This window comes from Hyperolius riggenbachi, chromosome 9, assembly GCF_040937935.1.
Source record: "Hyperolius riggenbachi isolate aHypRig1 chromosome 9, aHypRig1.pri, whole genome shotgun sequence".
NCBI classification, from domain to species: Eukaryota; Metazoa; Chordata; class Amphibia; order Anura; family Hyperoliidae; genus Hyperolius; species Hyperolius riggenbachi.
The window spans coordinates 135,667,794-135,681,425 of NC_090654.1; the positions used below are offsets into that span (position 1 = coordinate 135,667,794).

Genomic DNA, 13,632 nt, shown 5'->3' on the forward strand with positions numbered 1-13,632 from the left:
TACTCACCGTTCTGCTCTGCACATTTACTCACTGCAGGCTGTGAGTAGAGAGCAAGAAAACGCATTGCCCACGGCCACAGGACAGGAAGGGGGAAGGAGTGCTACATCTAGTGCAGGAAGTAGTACAGTCCCATGCACTGCCTGCTGCTATTTTCACGATTGTTGCCCGAACTATGAAAAAAGGTCCAAGCTGGAAGTACACAGTGGCTGAGCACCACTGCGGCACCCCGCCCTAGTTATGGCTACACCCGGGGCTGTGAGCACCTGCTGTCTTATGGTAGGTACGCCACTGCCCTCTACATGACAGATTTTCTCCTTGTAACAGAATCCCTTTGTGTGACAGGTTCTCTCCCTGTGACAGCCTCCCTCTCCATAACAGATTTTCCTGACAGATTAATTTCCCCGCAAAAGCACCCCTCTCCATGACAGATTTCCAGTATGTAACAGATTCCCTTCATGTGACAGATTCTCTCCGTTACAGTCTCCCTTTCCATGACATATTGCCTATATGTGACAGTGGCATAGCAATAGGGGGTGCAGAGGTTGCGACCGCACCGGGCCCCTGGACCAGAGGGGCCTACTAGTGACCCTCCTTCATCCATCTTATTAGCTTTTCATTGGTGCTATGCTGGTAATGGACACATGTATATGTGCATTGAATAGAAGTAATCCTTAACAAACTGTTCCCCATCCCCTTCTTGCACCACTGACACTGTGGTTGTCCTTGGCAGGTTTTGGTGCGCGCGTATCAATTGTTATGTATAGAGGGCTGGGGAGGCATGTGACAGATTCCCTTCGCGTGACAGATTGTCTCCCTGTGACAGCCTCCCTCTCCATGACAGATTTCCTTTACGTGACAGATTCCCATCATGTGACAGATTCTTTGCCTGTGACTGCCTCCCTCTCCATGACGAATTTCCTGTATGTGGCAGATTTCTTTTGCATGACAGATTCTCTCCCTGTGAGAGGCTCACTCTTTATGACGAGTTCCCTTCATATCATAGACTTTCACCCTCATGATAGTCTCCAGTGGTGTAGCTAAGGAGCTATGGGCCCCGGTGCAAGTTGTACATGGGGCCCCCCAAGCACTCCTTACATAACAATTGATACGGTGCACCAAAACCTGCCAAGGACACCCACAGTGTCAGAGATGCAAGAAGGAGATGGGGAACAGCTTGTTATTGATTACATCTATTTAGAGCATCTATAGAAGTGATTATTACCAGCACAGGACCAATAGAGAACTTATACTGTATTTGAGGGAGGGCCCAATGGGGCTCCTCTGGCCCAAGGGCCCTGATGTGGTCGCAACCTCTGCAACCCCTAGTGCTACGCCACTGATAGTCTCCATCCCGGTGAAAAAATCCCTCCACTTGACAGTCTCATCCTGTGACAGATTTCCTCTGCATGATAGATTTTTGCCTATCCCTACATTGCAGGGATCCTTCCCATGTGATAGAGTCCCTCTTGTGGCAGATTCTTTCCAAATGACAGATTATACACCTAATGCCTGGTACACACCATGCAAATTCCTGTCAGATTGATGGTCGAATTAATAATTTCTGATCGGAAATCAGATCGGAACTGTCGGAAATTATTAATTCGACTGTCAATCTGACGAGAAATTGCATGGTGTGTACCAGACATAGGAAGATTCTCTGCATGTGGAAGACTCCTTCAGACTACTCCAGATGTCCCTCACATGACATACCTCATGCCTGCCACAGTTTCCATCCATATGTCCACATGTTAGTTCCACTTTAGTTTTGATATGTAAACACACTTCTCCTAAGTGATCTCAGAAACAGATCAGCTTGTAGAATGTGAAGGAAGTTTAAGTTCCCATTGAAGGAACATCAGTTCTGCAGGTATTGTTATGCTCTGAAAGTGCAAAAGGAAAGATGGCAGCCCCCATTACAGAGACAGGTTCCTCCATTATCCCTGCAAAGACTCTTGAAGAATCCATTACATTGGATAAAAGCTATTTAAACTCTTCTTTGTAGCTAACATGGAATGTTCAATGTTTGCAATCATTCTGTAAACCACTGCAAGATAAATGTGGACAACCGAATCAATGGCTGCCTCATGACAAGTGACACAATTTGAGAATTGCTTTATGAGAAGCAGTTTGGTTTGTGGAAATGAGGGAACTGCAAATAAGTTTGTGCCTATGAAATAATAAACAAATATACCCATCTATGGGATGTTAATGCTGCTAGTATGATAAGCTAAATATTTTCCCTACCTTTGACAGCTAATCGTGTTGGAATTATAATTGGGGCAGTGTTTGCGGCTCTGATCCTCCTCCTGCTCCTTCTCCTGCTGATCTGGTGTCTAATTTGCTGCTGCAACAAACGGCGATATGAAAAAGAGATCAATAATGAAATCCGGTAAGCATTCTTCATAGTTACTCATCACACTCAAATGGTAAAATACATTTTTGGGTTATTTAAAATAAATCTATATACACACACTGTAGTAGGTATAAGAATTTGAATCTCTCCCCTGTAATGCAATGCACAGCAGCTCCCAGGGCAGCTGCAGGTGACAATCCCACCACCTGGTACGTGCTGTTGGGAGACATCCATCACATGGAGGCACGTCTGTGCGCGGCTGCACTCAGCTGTGACATAAGACGGTTGTTTGCTACCATGTAACTGGACCACTTATAAAATTGTGACACGCGTGGGGTTAGAAACACTGCCATTTGTCCACTCAGTGAACACTTGGTTCAGCCATCCGTGTGAAAGAGCTCTGTGTTGCCAATCTTACGCTGTGAGCTTTCTCACAGGAGGAGAGAGATCCAATATTGGAAAGTGTTATCAATATTAACACTACATTTTGGAGTTCTTGATGCATTACAAAGCTACTGCAGCCATTGATTGCCTACTGTTCCTGCCTGTGGGTCTCACGCACTGTCAACCCCACTTGATTACATAGGGCTTGATTCACAAAGCGGTGCTAACAGTTAGCACGCTGGTGAAAAGCCCTTTATCACGCCTAAACTTAGTTCAGGCGTGATAAGTTTAGGTGTGATAAGTTTAGGTGTGATAAGTTTAGGTGTGATAACTAGCACCGCAGTGCACAGCTGATCAAAAGTTTTGCGCTAGCAAAGTCTGGTGCACTTTGCATAGAGTTTAATGGCGCTGCTTTGCGTGCGGGACTTTGCGCACGCGTTCTAAACTTATCTAAACTTATCACGTCTAAACTTATCATGCCTAAACTGGCTTTTCACCAGCGTGGTGCAATGGTTATCACGCCTAGGGCCTGATTCACAAAGCGGTGCTAACAGCTAGCACGCTGGTGAAAAGCCCTTTATCATGCCTAAACTCAGTTTAGGCATGATTACTTTAGGTGTGATAACTTTAGGCATGATAAGTTTAGGTGTGATAAGTTTAGGCGTGATAAGTTTAAGCGCCAACTGGGTTAGCACCGCAGTGCATAGCTGCCGCAAGTGCACAGCTGATCAAAAGTTTTGCGCTAGCAAAGTCTGGTGCACTTTGAATAAAGTTTAATGGTGCTGCTTTATGTGCCGGACTTTGCAAGCGATCTAAACTTATCTAAACTTATCATGCCTAAACTTATCACACCTAAACTTATCACACCTAGGGCTTGATTCACAAAGCGGTGCTAACAGTTAGCACGCTGGTGAAAAGCCCTTTATCATGCCTAAACTCAGTTTAGGCATGATAAGTTTAGGTGTGATAAGTTTAGGTGTGATAAGTTTAGGCATGATAAGTTTAGGTGTGATAAGTTTAGGCATGATAAGTTTAAGCGCCAACTGCGTTAGCACCGCAGTGCACAGCTGATCAAAAGTTTTACGCTAGCAAAGACTGGTGCACTTTGTATAAAGTTTAATGGCGCTGCTTTGCGTGCGGGACTTTGCAAGCGATCTAAACTTATCTAAACTTAGCATGCCTAAACTTATCACACCTAAACTTATCACACCTAAACTTATCACGCTAAACTGGCTTTTCACCAGCATGGTGCAATGGTTATCATGCCTAAAGTCTTTTAGGCATGCTAACTGGGTTAGCACCGCTTTGTGAATCGAGCCCCTAAACTTATCACGCCTAAACTGGCTTTTCACCAGCATGGTGCAATGGTTATCATGCCTAAAGTCTCTAACTGGGTTAGCACCGCTTTGTGAATCAAGCCCCTAAAGTCTCTAACTGGGTTAGCACCGCTTTGTGAATCGAGCCCATAGTGTCCTTTTCCAATCAATGTTCATTTAGTTTGGTTGAAACGCGTGCATGTAATAAAGGTTTATATACAAAAGAGAAAGAAGGATTCCCCCATACAAAAAGCACCAACACTACCAAATTTATATAAATCCTTCTTTCTCTTTTGTATATAAACGTGTTCAGTATATACTGTAATTCCCTTTAGCACACGCTACCTACAGGTATGTTAGGAAGGAAGTCTGGTTCCTTATTCAAGAACAGTCCCCTTACCCTACAAATATAATTTATTTATTATTAATTTATATGCTGCGTGTCCATTTGCTGTATACATTTAATAAAGGTAGCAGGAAATTTTAGGCGCCAAGTGAGCTGAAAAACGGCTTACCCTGCTGTGGGAATTTTACCAGCAATGTAAAATACTATGGGCCTGATTCACAAAGCGGTGCTAACAGTTAGCACCCTGGTGAAAAGCCCTTTATCACGCCTAAACTTTGTTTAGGCATGATAAGTTTAGGTGTGATAAGTTTAGGTGTGATAAGTTTAGGCATGATAAGTTTAGGTGTTTATCACACCTAAACTTATAGGGCTCGATTCACAAAGCGGTGCTAACCCAGTTAGCATGCCTAAAAGACTTTAGGCATGATAACCATTGCACCATGCTGGTGAAAAGCCAGTTTAGGCGTGATAAGTTTAGGTGTGATAAGTTTAGGTGTGATAAGTTTAGGCATGCTAAGTTTAGATAAGTTTAGATCGCTTGCAAAGTCCCGCACGCAAAGCAGCGCCATTAAACTTTATACAAAGTGCACCAGTCTTTGCTAGCGTAAAACTTTTGATCAGCTGTGCACTGCGGTGCTAACACAGTTGGCGCTTAAACTTATCATGCCTAAACTTATCACACCTAAACTTATCATGCCTAAACTTATCACACCTAAACTTATGAATTTCCAAGTACCCTGTTTTTAGGCGTGATAAGTTTAAGCACCAACTGGGTTAGCACCGCAGTGCACAGCTGATCAAAAGTTTTGCGCTAGCAAAGTCTGGTGCACTTTGCATAGAGTTTAATGGCGCTGCTTTGCGTGCGATCTAAACTTATCTAAACTTATCATGCCTAAACTTAGTTTAGGCATGATAAAAATGGTTATCACGCCTAAAGTCTTTAACTGGGTTTTCACCGCTTTGTGAATCGAGCCCTATTCCTCCTCTGAAGCCTTTGTTAAGTGGGGGTAAGATGTAATTCGGCTTCCAGCTATTATTGGTGGCAGAGTTACGATATTGTTTTTGTAACTTGGACTCCTGTTTTATTTTCTCCGCTCAATGGCAGTGTCTCAAGCGTCCAAAAGTTAAAATACATGAACTACTGACCTTTTTCTATATGTACCCTGCCCACAGAAGATGTATTCTGCCAGGAAAACTTTGATGGCTGTAATTTGCTTACCAGTGAGGTTTACTATATTCCTGATAAGGTACTGACAAGAGAGCTGTCACTTACATGCCTGAAAATTAACTCTTTCAGGCAGCAAAATAAAATAAGAAAAACAGCCTCGTCATTAATATGTTTTGCACTGTACATGCACGTTTATCTCATCATTTCGCCTCAGGTACACGTTAAACCCCATCAATAGGAAAGATCTTTAATAATAAGTAGTACTAACATCTTTTAGTTGTAGCTGTAGCAATGCATTGGGGAGGTTGCAGGTACTGAACAAGAGTCTGTTTGTTGCTGAGCATACATCCCTCCTTTTGACCATGTGTGCCAATCACAGTAGGAGATATTCTCCTACTTTATTCACTGGTCCAACAGGTTACATAATGTTTTAAGCATTGTGTAACCACTGGAATCAATCAGCGATGTTGGAAAGTAGCAAGGAAGCACAGCTGCACATTGTACCAGTGTTATTAGGTGATATTATTATTATTGATTTATAAAGCGCCAACATATTCCGTGGCGCTGTACAAAGTAAGAAACAAACATGGGGTACATAATAATACAGACAATGGTGTACACCAATCTACAATATACATATTTTGTGACAAAATACAAAAAAATGATACAAAATACAGAATACAAAATATAGAATTGGTAATGACAGTGATAAAAGTAACATGATGAGTAAAATGTATAATGATTTCCAAGACACAAAAGAGGAGAGAGCCCTGCCCTTGCGAGCTTACAATCTAAAGGGAATGGGGGGAAACAAGAGGAGGGGTAGTATACGATAAAATATATAAAGGCAGTGTGTTTTAAGATACCTTGTAGGAGTGCAATTTGGTCTTAGGACAAAGGGAAGTGGCCTAAGGTAGCGGATATCCTTGTCGGAACAAATTAGTTTTTAGAGAGCCTTTAAAGGTCACAAAGGTTGGCGAGTGACGGATGATATGAACACTTGCCATGTATAAATATGCTTTGATGTGGGTGTGGCACTTAAACAGTGAGTTTTCTGCATATGACCCACAAGCCTGTTCACATCTTTAACACAAAACACCAAACATTTTATACCTTCCTTATGTTGACTGAATTCATTGTACATTGCCTAGCGGTTAGTTACAGCTTAACGTGATTAGAGAAGCCATTAAAAATATTAAAGCAAAGCCTTTTCTTACTTCCATGGCTCTAGGTCATGTGCTGCACTGGCACTACAGCCTGATGTCTGGTGCCAAATTATAAAAGTGAAAAAATAGCTGTATGCCATTCCCTTACCAACATTATGTCTTTTGGTCCGCAGGGAAGATGTGGTCGCCCCTCCACCAAGTCGCACCAACAGCCGGGCCAGCAGCGTCCGCACGGCAGCGGGCTACCGGCCTCATCATATCAGCTACTCTCTGCGCAGAAGCTATAATGCAGCACCCCAACAGGAACCATCAGCTCCATCCTTGTCTGGCAGTGAAATCTACAAACCCAAATTGCCAAGCTCTGTTCCCACCCCAGAGCCAATACTAATTATTCCAGAAACAACACACTACAATCCATACAATATCCAGAGGGTTGGCGGAATCCCAGTGATGGTGCCTGCGCAGAGCAGAGAAGGGTTTATTGTCTAGTCATAGAATTGCGGAACCATGTTAACTTTCTGTACCATCCGAACCTTGGTCACCACCATAAAGGCTATTTCCAAAATTCTTCAAACTTTCTAGATGAACTTTATGAAGCTTTTGTATGATACTATGGTTATTATAATGTACATACCAATGAAAGTTAGAAAGAACAAGGCTACAATAATTGTCAAAACATTAGACTACTCTGTAAGCTTTTGAGAGTCAAGTTAATTATTTTTACAGCCTCATGAGTATGATCTGTTGTTACTGTTTTCTGTATGCCATTTTGTATTAGGGTTGGGTTTGGAATATTTTACAGATTTATATAAATTTTGTTTCATAAATAGGATGTGTTTTACCATTGTATTTTTATGTTTGCTAAATTTTGAAGTCATACAAAAGTGTACAAACAATATACATACATATATACAAATGTTTGGAAAAACAGAACAATACACATTTTGAGGGAACCACAAAAGTAACTCATGCTTGGGGTCCCAGGTCAATGCACTCCGATGCATACACACACACACACGACTGTCAGCCCGGAAATGCATTCTGTTGCTATGGCGGGGGAAAGAGGGACAGTGGTGTGACACATGACAGAGTGTCTCCAAGCAGGCCAGGTAAGGAGGGGAACAATGCTCTTTCACAAAATAATCTGGTACTCTGGATTTTTTTGGAGTGGTGGTTCAGACACTGGATAATCAGCAGAGACAGTCCCCACTGGCCACATCTGACGACTTTGGCTTAGCTTGTGTATGAGGCTTTACAATGGGGCTCTTAAGGTGGCCACTAAGTTACTAACAGTCCAATTTCTAGCAAAAAATCGTTCAAGCGATCAGATAATTCTGATCGGAAGAACAATCATTCACTACACCATCAACTAACCAATCTTTACTTCTTATTTATCACAACTAACAAGACAATCCAAATTTTGGTTTGACGAAAATCCAATTAGACGACTATTTTTATAATCGTTCGTAATCGATTGTGCCCATCAACTAAGATTATTTACAACCAATCCGATAAGAATTTCTGATCGCTCGCACAACTTTTTGCCAGAAATTGGCCTGTTAGTGGCCACCTTTAGAACAATAACACTTAAGATGTGAGAAGAATGATACCATGATATTATGGTCCCAGAACAAACTGACACTTGGAGTCCCAAACCTATTATATACTCTTACTTTGATTCTCAGATCAATGACACAACAGTACTTGGGACCCCAGGACAATGATACACATTTAAGGTACCCACACATTTTATCGGCTTGGTGAGTTATCGACCAACAGATTTGACAATTATTATCGCATTGGTTGAAAATCGGTGCCACCAAGTGCATGCCCAATCGACAATGTGACCAATTTTGGGCGGAGCATGTCGACCGGACATGCAGCTAGATTTCATACTATCGTGGTTGATCGGGTGCGCTGCAGTAATGGTGAGCGATATCGGAACAAGCAACGAATGGGACTAAAATCCCAGTGCTGTTCCCCTAATGTCCAATGTGCCCACCCGGGGCCCAATGCAGTATACATTACCTGTCCATGTCCGCCCCTGGCTTCTGGTACCATCTTCCGTCCATGCATGCGCTTCACCTGGTTGCTGGCGTACATGTAGGCACATGTGTGACATTACTCCGGCAACCACATGGGGCACATGTATGGACAGAGTACAGAGTCTGGAGCCAGCGGCGCATAGGTAATGTATACTGCACTGGGCACTGGGGAGACACACTAGACATTGGGGGGGGGGGGGGACAGCGGCAGCGGACGCGGCGTCACAAAGCTGAATCCAGATCAATTTCAGCATGAAACCGATCGGGAAATGGCGTGCGGTGTATGGGCAGCCAACAAATCTCTCTCTAATCAGATTCGATTAGAGAGAGATTTGTCTCTTGGTCAAATCTGCCCATCATCGCTAGATTTAGGTTAAAGGTCAGATCAATGACAAATTAAAATTGGGTGGTTCCAGAACAATACTGCCACTATGGGTCCCAGAAGCTATACACACTGACAGGGTTCCAGAACTATGATAGACAGTGTGGGTCTAATTTACTAAGCAAGTATGGACAGTGGCTGTATGTTCTCCAATCAAACATGAGTATTACAAACAACACAGATGAATAACATAAATTCAAGCCTTTGGAGAACAGATGCAATTTAAGATACTAAAATTGCAAAAAAACACTTCAAAAAGCACATTTTTTTGTATTTATGTAGCACTGACATTTTTTGCAGTATGTGTGATTTATTTCACCAGATTTTCATTGTGTTTGTGGCTTTTGCCTTGTAGCCCTTAGTATAAATAGGTAAATAGTCAGAAATGATCCATTTACCTGGAGGGGCTGTTGGTTGACCAGTTTATTAAGCAGGTGACTAGGTAGCACTATGAGCCTGGCCCTCTTTAATCCCCACCGCTATGAACTGGAGATGTGGTTGAGCCCCTCATCCCACAACATTTGGATGAAGGTCCCTTGCTAGGAGTGCTGCCTCCTCCACCCTTCCCTACAAGGTACACCCCCAAAGATGGTTGGCATTGGCGCTGGGTCAGAGCTCCAAACTCACTGGATATGCCCTGCTGGCCACCCTACTGGTGGGTTAATAGGTCTTTGGAGTAGAGGGCTACATTGTTTTTACTCTTTATTTTAATATAATGTAAAAACTTCTGGAGGGAAGTACAAATAAGTAAAATATTTATTTGAGCTTGCATAAATATTTTTTGGGACATTTTATAATTTTAATAATTGATACCACATCAATTATTTGTATTCATTATTTATATAGCACCATCATCTTCTGTGGCGGTGTGTGATGTAAGAAACAAACAATGATATATATATAATACAGTACAGACACTGGCACACATGACAATACAATTCCCTTCTCCTTTAGACTGTAAAGCTTGCAAGGGCAGGGCTCTCTCCTTTTTGTGTCTTGTAAAATGTTGTATTTTTGTTACCGTAATCACCATACATTTGTCACTATAACTTATATTGTCTACCACTTCTGAATAATAGATAAATAATACAGAATGGGGTAGACAATATAAGTTACAGTGGCAAATGCATGTAGATAAAAGTTACAGTGACAAATAGTGATTAACAAAACATACAACATTTACAAAACAAAAGGGAGAGAGTTCTGCCCATGCAAACTTACAATCTAAAGCAGCCATGGGCAAACTCGGCTTTCTAGCTGTTACGGAACTACAGCTGTTACGGAACTACAAGTCCCACAATGCATTTGCCTTTATGAGTCATGACTGTGGTTGTCAGACTCCTGCAATGCATTTTAGGACTTGTAGTTCCTTAACAGCTGGAGGGCCATGTTTGCCCATGCCTGATCTAAAGGAATAGGGAAGAAACAAGAGGTGGGGACAGGTTTAATTTGCAACCATGTATAAATTAATGTGATTTTTTTTTTTAGTGTGCAACCTCATTTCCAAAATCCCTGGTGTGAGAGATAAGATGTCACTGCGGGGGAGTTGTTATTTTAACAGTGGATGGCAGGGAATCAATCACCAGTAGCAACGAAGACCCAATAGTAGTTGTTTAGCTTCTGGACACATAGCAGGGGACAGTCAGTTGTTTGTAACACAGCAAGGGGGCAGTCAAGCTCCCATCCTATGCCCACTTATCCTCCTGTGACAGTGGTTATTCAGTCTCCAGTAACATGGCAGTGGTCACTAATATGTATAAGCTATATTCACAATTGTCTATCAGATTTTGCATGTGTTTTTCTGCATGCGTTTTCTGACAGTGCTGCATTGCTGTCAATTGTTTTTCTGCATTTGAAAAAAAAGCATTTAAAGGACAACTGAAGTGAGAGGTATATGGAGGCTGTCATGTTTATTTCATTTTAAGCAATACCAGTTGCCTGGCAGCCCGGTTGGTCTATTTGGCTGCAGTAGTGTCTAAATCACACACCAGAAAACGCATGCAGCTAATCTTGTCAGATCCAACAATAATGTAAGAAACACTTGATCTGCTGCATGTTTGTTCAGGGTCTTTGGCTAAAAGTATTAGAGGCAGAGGATCAGTAGAGATGGCTCGAACCTCCGATTTTAGGTTCTCGAACGCGAACTTCTACAAAAAAGTTCGGTTCACGCAAACTTTTCGAACCGCAATAGACTTCAATGGGGAGGCGAACTTTGAAAACTAAAAACATTTATGCTGGCCACAAAAGTGATAGAAAAGATGTTTCAAGGGGTCTAACATCTGAGTTTTTGCATGGCGGAGTGGGATACATGCCAAAAGTCGCGGGGAAAAATCTGGATTTGACGCACAACAGCATTTTAAGGGCAGAAAACACATTGCATGCTAAATTGGAGGCCTAAAGTGCTTTAAAACATCTTGCATGTGTATACATCAATCAGGTAGTGTAATTAGTGTACTGCTTCACACTGACAGACCAAACTCACTGTGTAACGCACCGCACACAGCTGTTTGTGTAATGACAGCCGTGCTGGACTGGTGCGCACCATGACGAGAGTGCAGGTGATGGCGGATTTCCAGCCCATATGATCGCCGGGCTGAGGTAGCTCAATGACAGAACAGTGACTGTCCAGCTGATTGAATTTGGTCTGTCCACATTGAAGCAACGACCTTCTTATCTTGGGTGTGCCCCTTTCCCCCCCCCCACCCCCGAGACACTCATATAGCAGTCGGTCATTGCTTCATTGTGATATTCAAGCCCCTTCACCGTGGCAAGGTAATGATCACGAAGGGGAATTGACACATGTACATGCCTTTTGTTTTGTTGTTGCAGCTGCAGTGCAGCCAGAAAAATTAGGCAGGTATGTACACGCACTAGAAAAATTAATAAAGCGGCCGCTGCTAGCAGCGACCTTAACAATTCAGGAATCCTCTTTCTATGTAAATATATATATTTATCTACTAAAACAATGGGTTTGATTGACTCTAAGCTTTATTCTCATCCTTTAAACTGATATATTACTAATTTTCAAGTGTTAATATGAAGGAACATGAACCAGGATAGAAATGACCAGTGTGGTTTGAATTATAAAACAACATATTTTTCTTATTAAACCTTTATGGTATGCGTGACTAGGGGTGTGACGGGGGCGTGATCAGGGGTGTGGCAGGGGCATGGCTTAAGTGTCCCTCTTTCTCATCTCGAAAAGTTGGGAGGTATGCTGAACACTTTTGTGACCTAGGCGACTTCTCTTCTCAGTGACAGTACCTCCAGCTGCGCTGAAGGTCCATTCTGACAGGACGCTTGAGGCAGGGCAAGACAGAAGTTGGATGGCAAACTGTGACAGCTCTGGCAACAGGTCAAGCCTGTGCACCCAGTAGACAGGGGTTTATCGCTGCTCACAGTGTCTACATCCACACTTAAAGAGTAACTGTCAGGCTGCAAAAGCTAATTTAAACCTCTATTCTCCTGTGTTAAACAGTTTAGAAGGAAGCCAAAAAGGCAATACTGAAGTTAAAAATCTCTCTTACTTTTGATGTGTGCTGACAGCAAGGCTCTGTATTCCCAAGCCCTTAAAAAGGACGAGAGGCCGCATACCATATAGCAAAGCATTCTGGGCCCCTCCCCTCGGCTGCTAGTGAGAAGTTACAGGCTCAAGTTACAACAGGGTGTAACTCATAGCACTGATAAATCTCCAGGCAGAGTACACTGCAGGAGTCCGCTATTGTTCCTAGCCACATGGCTAATTAATATTCACTGCACAGTAGTGTTATTCATTAAGAGCTTTTTTGTGAGTGGAATCATCAGGAAGCAGGGAGGACATGACGACACAATTGGCTTCATAGGAGACAGACAAACATGGAACCTGCCATGAGCTGTCAGGAGCATCATTCTCTGCAAATACTATATAAAAATTCGGTGAAGTACAAACGTGGACAGTGAAATGCATATGTAATGTAAGTACAGCCAATATTTAGCTACTGATATATGTGTTTATTTTCTCTGAGACCTTATACCTAACAGCTCCTCTTTAAGGCCAGGCAGTCGGCTACCTGCCTGACGAGGCGTTGGTGGAGGGTGGATCCGGAAGGGCTAAGGCGAGACGTTGGACTAAAGAATGCCTGCATGTCTAACATCACGATGAGATCGCTAGAGCGTCCTGTCCTTGCCTGCGTGGTAAATGATTACTGGTAGTGGTACCTTTATTCCATTGTGCTGTGACATCAGTCACCCTTAAATGCACTGTAAAGCACAGTTGCCAGCTTGTTCTGCAAGTGCTGCATCTTTTCTGCCTTCTGGTGATTTGGAAACATCTCCGACACTTTATTCTTATACCGAGGGTCTAGTAACGTGGCCACCCAGTACAGCTCATTCCCCTTGAGTGTTTTTATACAGGGGTCCCGCAACAGGCTAGACTGCATGAAAGCCACCATCTGCACAAATTTGGATGCAGACGTATTATCCATCTCCTCTT

General features: G+C 42.7%; 1 protein-coding gene across 1 annotated transcript in view; it reads left to right on the forward strand.

Moving 5' to 3' along the window:
* The window catches only part of VSIG8 (V-set and immunoglobulin domain containing 8), an 85,958-nt gene extending 78,397 nt beyond the window's left edge, over positions 1–7,561 (forward strand). Inside the window, exons 6-7 of the mRNA XM_068251711.1 lie at positions 2,255–2,390; positions 6,908–7,561. Coding sequence (XP_068107812.1) covers positions 2,255–2,390; positions 6,908–7,223 — 452 coding nt within the window. The 3' untranslated portion in view covers positions 7,224–7,561. The remainder of the gene's footprint in view (positions 1–2,254; positions 2,391–6,907) is intronic.
* Positions 7,562–13,632: the final 6,071 nt, after the last annotated feature.